Source organism: Arvicola amphibius, chromosome 7 (genome assembly GCF_903992535.2).
Source record: "Arvicola amphibius chromosome 7, mArvAmp1.2, whole genome shotgun sequence".
Classification (NCBI taxonomy): domain Eukaryota; kingdom Metazoa; phylum Chordata; class Mammalia; order Rodentia; family Cricetidae; genus Arvicola; species Arvicola amphibius.
Window position 1 is genome coordinate 126,353,595 of NC_052053.1, and position 7,914 is coordinate 126,361,508.

At 37.7% G+C, this 7,914-nt stretch overlaps 1 protein-coding gene across 6 annotated transcripts in view; it reads left to right on the forward strand.

Moving 5' to 3' along the window:
* The window catches only part of Nova1 (NOVA alternative splicing regulator 1), a 119,939-nt gene that overhangs the window by 111,388 nt on the left and 637 nt on the right, over positions 1 to 7,914 (forward strand). For all 6 annotated transcript variants that reach the window (XM_038337487.1, XM_038337489.1, XM_038337488.1 and 3 more), the window contains one exon: positions 7,547 to 7,914. This exon is cut by the window's right edge and continues 637 nt beyond it. In XM_038337487.1, the coding sequence (XP_038193415.1) occupies positions 7,547 to 7,914 (368 nt within the window). The remainder of the gene's footprint in view (positions 1 to 7,546) is intronic.

Here is a 7,914-nt window from a genome sequence, read left to right on the forward strand (position 1 = left end):
AATTTTCATCCTCTTATACTTGTATGTAACGTATTGTGAATATATTCACCCTGGGCCTTCCCATCCCTTCCCCCTCCCATTCCTGTCTCCCATTTTAACACTGAACCACCTTCTCTCATTATCACTCTTTCCCTCACAAACTAATGGCTCTTCTAGTCCTTCATAGCCAAAGTCACCAAGTATTATCTCCCTTGTTCTCTCTGTTCCTAAATTTACTCCAGGCAGGCTCTTACCACCACCATTACACCAGACCTGCAGTGAACATCAGTGGTAGCCACATTGCTAATTCCAGGTGTTCTCAGTCCATATGTTCATTGACCTGTCAGCCGTGTCTGTCCAATTTTGTTACATCAACTTCTATGCCTCCTGTAGTTAGTGTCTAGGATTCTACACCACCATGATGATCCTGTTCCTGGTCTGTTCCAGGTTCCTGCTCTTGTCCCCATCTCAGTGATGGAATGTCCTAGTCTTGTGAGCATCATATATTTTGCCTTTTATGTGCTGTTATATGCAGAATGCATGCTTTTGGATGTTGTGCTGCCTTTATACCTTACTTGTTACTGTATAGAAAACATTTCTCAAAGATGCAGAGGCTGGAAAGTCCACAATCAAGATACTAGCATCTAATGACAGCTTTCTTGCAGAATATTCAAATGGCAGAGGGTAAAGGGACAGAAAAAAGAGATCAATGTAATGTCTTCACGTGACAGAAGAGAGAGAAGCCCTTTCTGAAAACATACATAAGATAACAGTAGTGACCTGTTTATGAGGTCAGAGCCCCAAAAATGTGGGCACTGTTTCATTGGTGTCAAGTTACAACACATGAATTGTGGAGAAGGCAAAAGCTCTCCCCAAAACCACAGCAACCGTGAACTAACAGAATCTTTATGAAGGCTCATACAAGCTCCTTACTATATTTTAATGTTCATGGTTTAAATTTATAATTTTCCAAATACCTCCTAAAATTTAACCTTCAGGTTCCCAGTACCTTGAACTCACCTCTCACAGTACAATCCCAGACTGCCTGCATCTCACAACCTGCTACCTTAAGTCCAACAGTCGCAACAACCACCCTAAGCCTTCTCCTTTTAAACTTTATTCTCTTGACTACATCTGAATGTTTTAAACCAATTTACATGGTAAAAGCCAATATACCCAAACTTGTATCGGCACTTGTTAGGATCTATCTGCCTCTGAGCACACTGCTTCTTCTGACCATGAGATACCCTCTCATTCACTCTGGACAGTCTCACCGCACAGTCGCTCTTCCTTTCAGACACTGGCAGATTCTCCCACGGTGCTCTGCTCTTGCTTTTTCACCATGTGAAATTCTAATCTCAGAGATCTATTTGGTTAAAAACTTACAATGCTTCAAGACTATTACAAACCACATACTCCAGAAGACCATTTGACTGACTTGTAGTAGGCCTGTCCAGTCTCCCTCTCTCCCCAGCATTTCTGATTGCATTTTTCATGTGATTCTTTGTTCTGCTGCCCTGGGAGTGCCATGCACTTTATTACTAATACATCTGTCGTATTCTGTGTGCCCCATCACTCCTTTAGAATGTTACATCATATGACATATGACATATTTCTCCGTATTAGTCTCTGATGTATAAAACAGCACATGGAGCATAGTAGGATATGAAAAAGTACATGTCAAGTGACTAACATTAGGTAGAAGTTTATAGAATCCTTCAAATGAAACTTTGCCCAGGACTTGTCTATAATAATGTAAACCAAATAGAAGAAATTGATTAATTGAAAAGAGAGTTTAGCCTTAAAATATTTGTCACCTTTCCTTCTATACATTCAATGTATTATCTCTGATATATGAAGTGCTTCTCAATTCCTGTGGGGAAAAAAATAATCCAATAGAAAAACAAATGAAGATCAAGAAAGGTAATTTACAGATAAAGGAATAGAAATGTCCAGTAAACATAGGTTCAGTTTTACAAGCATCAGGATGGATAGCAGTGTGTGTCATGAGGTTATGTTTTTCCCCAGATAAATAGAATTTTATCTAAGTATATATGATACACATGTATCAGATTCAGAAACGGTGTGTGTTTAGAAGTCATATGTTGGCAAGTATACAGAAAGAAGCAAGCATTCACAAGCGTTGGTGAAGGAAGCAGTGTGACAAGCTCTGGAGAGTCTCAGGAAGCTAAGGATTATTCTGATGTGGAGATTTCTAGATGCCAGCATGTAATGCAGCATTGTTTACTTGAGCAGAAGCAGGAAAGTGGCCTGATCTTTATAGATCAGCTCTTGAAGGATTTCTGGTAGTGCAGAGTGTTATGTGGGCAATCTATGGAAGTAATGGAAAAGATTCATTACTGTAAACTGGTTTACAACAGCTCTTGTCTATAAACTAGAGAAAAGTACGTTTGTAAGAAACATGCCTTTCTTAATGCTCACAAAGTATCTGCAGTGTTTTGTGTTTGAATTCATTAGGGTGATGATAGAAATATGAAAATTACTGGCATTTATTATTATTTAGGAGGAGTATCTTTCCTCCTAAAGGTTAGCTTGGCAAAATGACAATGGATGAAGTTTTAGATATCAATTCTGATATATATCATGTGTTAACTAGAAATTAGAAGTTTCTCAAGGGAAAGAGTTACTATCATATGTGCCTCTGAGCTGCAAAATGCCCTGAATTATAGTCTTGAAATGTGCTAGTGCATGTCAGGTAGGATCCCTGGGAGAGACCTTTGTCCTAGAGGGTGTTCATTTACTGTATTAAATTGGCCTTTTTTCATGTTTTAAAATTATGCCAAATTAATTATTATATAATAAATGTAACTTTTATCTTTCATAGTTACCATCTCAAAAGTTCTTGAGCCCAGCTTCATATCAAAGCTACTTGTAGAGTTTCTAATGTAATAGCTCCTTGGGGGAGGGGCAAGGAAACACATATATTTGAAGAGTTTGATACCTACAAATATTTTAGTGTGAATATTAGTTTAAGATTGAGAAACTTGCTAGTTAATATGATTTAAGGTACAAAGGAATATTATTCAAAAGATGTTTTTCTGCCCGAGGTTGCGTTAGTAAACTTGCAACATCAAATATGGTTAGATATCTTTCCCTGGAGATATTCACATGCAGAGTATATGCTTTTTAAGATTGTTTTGCACTGTTATTACCAAAAAATGTGGTACTAGATTAAGTAGATGCTTTTTCCACTTGCCTCCTTCGTTGCCAGTACTTCACTGTTATTGTATGTAGTTGTAGGCGTGTACACATACACATATGCATGTTCATAATATGGCTTCACAGTGGTTAACTTCCTGCTTCAATACCTTTGGTCATTTTAAAAGTCATATCTTTTCTCCCTTATTTCTTTATTGATCATTATTCAATCAATCTTTGCATTTTCCCGATCTGGATGACACTATATAGTTCTACAATGCAAAGTACTCGCTCTTTAACTCTCAAACCTTTTCTAATCCCCAGAGCCATTGACATTTTCACTTTAGTGTCTAATAGACATTTGAAGTGAAAATGTCCAAAACAGGCCCCTTCTGGCCTCACGTCTCATCCTTTCTCCCAGCATCTGCATCACTGACGTCACTCTCTGGCTCTGTTCACAGCTCTTTTATGTTTCACTTTTTTGGTTTTTTTGTTTTGTTTTTGTTTAGTTTTGGATTGGTTTTTTTAGGGTTTTTTTTTTTTTTAAGACAGTTTTGCTCTTGTAGTCCTGGCTATCCTGGAACTCTTTCTGTAGTCCAGGTTGGCTTTGAACTCACATAGATCTGCATGCCTTGGCCTCCCAAGGGCTGAGATTAAAGGCATCACTACCACCCAGCCTTTAGGTTGTTTTTACTTTTTTTCTGTTGAATATTGAATTCAGTGAAAAATAATAAATTGAGAGCCCTAATTTGCATATGAAAAAACTAAGTTTTTCAGATGCGCTCTTTTACTAACTAGAGTTAAGAATTATTTTAGTATTTATGTACCCAAATGGATGTGGGGGAGACTATAATAATAATAATAATAATAATAATAATAATAATAATAACAGTAGGCTTTTTTGATTTAGCCTGTGAGCATTGTAAATAGCCCTTCTTATATAAACAGACATTCAGTTTAGTAAAATCAGATTTTTTAAAAAGCAGCAAGACTACCCTAAATTATTCTGACTTAAAATAGATTTCTCTGCCATATTGTATTGTTTTACAACTTCTTTGATTCCCTGAAGTTGGCTCTAGCAGCTTTCCCTTCTGTGTAACTGTCTCCAGTCATACAGTATAGCTTGTGCTTGTTACCCTTCCCCTCCTTCCTCCTGCTCCAAGCGGTGCTGTAATGTGACTTTTAAATTGATGTCATTCATTCACAGAGAAGAATGCTTTAGAAGCATCCCATCAAATAAGTGTATTAACCTGTATTTTCTTGCTTGTAGAAATGTGGTGGAAACTGTTGTTCATTTTATTTCACTTCCAGAGTCACACAAACAAAAGCGGTTCCCTGTCTCCCTTTCCTAGCTTAGCTTATAGAAAGAAGGGAAAACAAAGTGTGGAAAAGAAACAAAATGAGGTACAAGCTTTATAATACTTCTAGGGGTACCTCCTCATATGTATGAGGTTAGGCTGAGTTTCAAACACAAAGCTTGTAGCAAAAGGGAGGGGCCTTTGTAGGACAGTTACTCTTGAGTGGGTCAGTAGACGCCCACATAGAGCCATCCTTTTACTGACCCCTCCCACCACCTAATCAATAACGTTCAGTGCTGGACCTGTGAAATCCATCTGACTACATTTTCATGGCTCACCTAGATTAAGTACTAGCTTTTAAGAAACTGTAGAACATGGTGGGAAATAAGTGAACACATAGGAATGAGGCAGGTGTTCTGTATTTGTCAGTGTGACAGGGATGGATTTACAACTGACTAAAATCCAGTTAGTGTTGACTCCAGGAATTTTCTGATAAGATTTAAACATCACTGTACTTAACTTTTGACCACTTCAGTATATACATGATGTAAACTGAAATTTTAGAATTTGAGAATTATAAACATTCCTGTTGATTTAAGGAACCAAAGTCCGGGACTAGAGACACACAGTTAAGTGTGCTTTCTGCTTTTGCAAGGGACCTGGATTCAGTTCCCACAACCCCAAAGAAGCCCTAAAATTGCATCTCCAACTCTAGCAGGTGTGATGTCCTCTTCTGGCCTCGGCAGGCACCGCATGGGCACCGTACAGTTACACACAGGCAAGCAAAATACACACATAAAACAAATTAATCTTTTTATTAAACAATAATGAGCCCAATGTCAGGTGTTTTGTACATACACATACATATGTCTCTATGTGTCAGTGGCTAATCATCTTTTAAATAATTGTATTTCTGTACAAACGTATCTTTTGCCTTAATTCTTTGATGATTACCCATGTGTAACTTAAACCAGGTACAAATAGGAACAGTAAAGTCAGATAGGATGGTGACCTTCAGGAAGATGCCTTTTTGTGCCAACTTCGGCGTAGGAGAAATAACATATTGCAAAATGTAGGAACAATGACACTATGGGGTATGAGGTGTGATTATTTTTCCAGCTAAACTGCTTGTGTGCTACCCTAGACTTCAGCAGGTGAAAACACATACATGGACAGAAACGTCAGTGTAAAGAAAGAGAAGAGCTGTCAGTCAGCTAGAAGTCACGGTAGAGCAAAGGCAAAGACAGACGAACAGTAAGTAGGGCTCTACTTAGGAGCCCACAGCTGAGGTGTGGACTGAGTTAGGGATGCCAGGACTGTTTCCCAAGGCAGGAGCCCTAGAGATGATGAAGCCGGCGAGAGAAGTTGGGGCACAGCCTAGAGAAGCTTGCAGACTGCGAGAACCTGGATAGTTCACTACAGGATCTTCCTAGGAAGAGTTACTGGAGAATTTTCATAAACTTTTCTCAGGATTTTCATATGTGTGATAAAATCTTTATAATAGGATAGGGTGTGATTAAGGTTAGCATTACAATTTATTTTTTTTAAAGACAATTAATTTTCAGAGAAAGGTCTACTAAAATTAACAATTATTAAAAAGTTCTAATATGATCCATAAAATAAAATTAACTTAGTTTAGAATTTTGAATATATTTGCACCCATAGAAGAGGTTTTGTTTTGGGGTAATTTAGATTTCAATAATTAAGTTATTTTTTATGAAAGGATTAAATAAAATGAGACAGTATTTTATATGTGTAAAGGAAATCACATCCTTATGTAAGATGTATAAATACACTCAAATGTATGCACTCTGGAACATGGATTTATATGTTTACTGCTTGCTGCCTTCAGGAACAGAATGACCAGACCTCACAGACTGCCTTTCAAATGTCCCTAGCAGATCATAGCAGCAATGATGATACTTGCTGAAAATTAGCTAATGAAGTTCAGAAGAACTCAGCTACAAAGACTAAACTTTCACTCAGATTTTAGAGGTGCTTTAGCCACTGTTCTAACCTCCACCCCATATGGAGAACAAAGATGTTACTTCAGTGCCCTGTCAGTGACCGCAGTCTGGTTTGAAGTGCCCGGGGAGGGGTCATAGATAGAGATGTGGATGTCAACAAATCCAAGCTCAAAGTCAATATCTAGTTGCTTCAATTGTAGAGTTTATGGACATGACACACTCTTGCACTCAAACAACACCATTTTATTGTGATGAAGTAAGGCCAGGTGTGCTGATTCTTGTGGCTGCACACTCAATATAAATGAACAAAATGGCCACGTTGGACTGTTGTAAACACCGGTGACAACAGTCATTTCTCCTCAGCACTTGGTGATAGGGTAGCAAGCACTGCTTCTAAATATAGCTGTGTCTTCTAAAGCAGCACATCGCACCATCAGAATGTTCAGGTGATGTAACTTTCAAATCCCCTTATGAAACATTTTAAATAGTTATTATTAACTTTGTGATCATTTTTTATAAAGTTAAATGACTATATGTCCAATTGAAAAACATAAAATGCTAATAATAATCTTACTGATCTTTACCTCTAAATATAGCCATAAGATATTTGTGAGTAATCTGAAACTACTAGGTATTAAGGAACATGAAATTAATGTTTTGAAAGGTTTAATGGTATTTTCTTCTGCTGTCTTTGTTAACTTTGCTTTCATAATTCTATACTGCCTGTTCATGTTTCTCAAAGCAGAAAGTTTCTTTAAGCTGCAAAGGATGAAGAGCCAGCAGCCACATTATAAATTTTGAGCTATATGAAAACATTCCCATTGATGTATAGTTATAAGTCCCTGTGTTCTGACATGCTGGCATTTCTCCATAGACTGTATTGCAAAATGCAGAGATTCCAGGAACTTTTTGTTTAGCAGTTTTGACTTGAAGATTGCTTTTTCCTTTGAAAGACCTCATTGTACAAGGTAGTTTTATTAAACTATGATAAAAGTCACTTTAAAGTTGTGGTATTTCCATCTTAATAAATTATGTTTAAACTAATTATCAATTTATTATTGTACTTTTTCTAGGATAGCAAAGTAATATAATGTATGTGCACAAAACAGAAGTATTATTTATACGTATTTTTTTTAATTACAGGTAAAGATTATAGTTCCCAACAGCACAGCAGGTCTGATAATAGGGAAGGGAGGTGCTACTGTGAAGGCTATAATGGAGCAGTCAGGGGCTTGGGTGCAGCTTTCCCAGAAACCCGATGGGATCAACTTGCAAGAGAGGGTTGTCACTGTGAGTGGAGAACCTGAACAAAACCGAAAAGCTGTTGAACTTATCATCCAGAAGATACAAGAGGATCCACAGAGTGGCAGCTGTCTCAATATCAGTTATGCCAATGTGACAGGTCCAGTGGCAAATTCCAATCCGACCGGATCTCCTTATGCAAACACTGCTGAAGTGTTACCAACTGCCGCAGCAGCCGCAGGGCTATTAGGACACGCTAACCTTGCCGG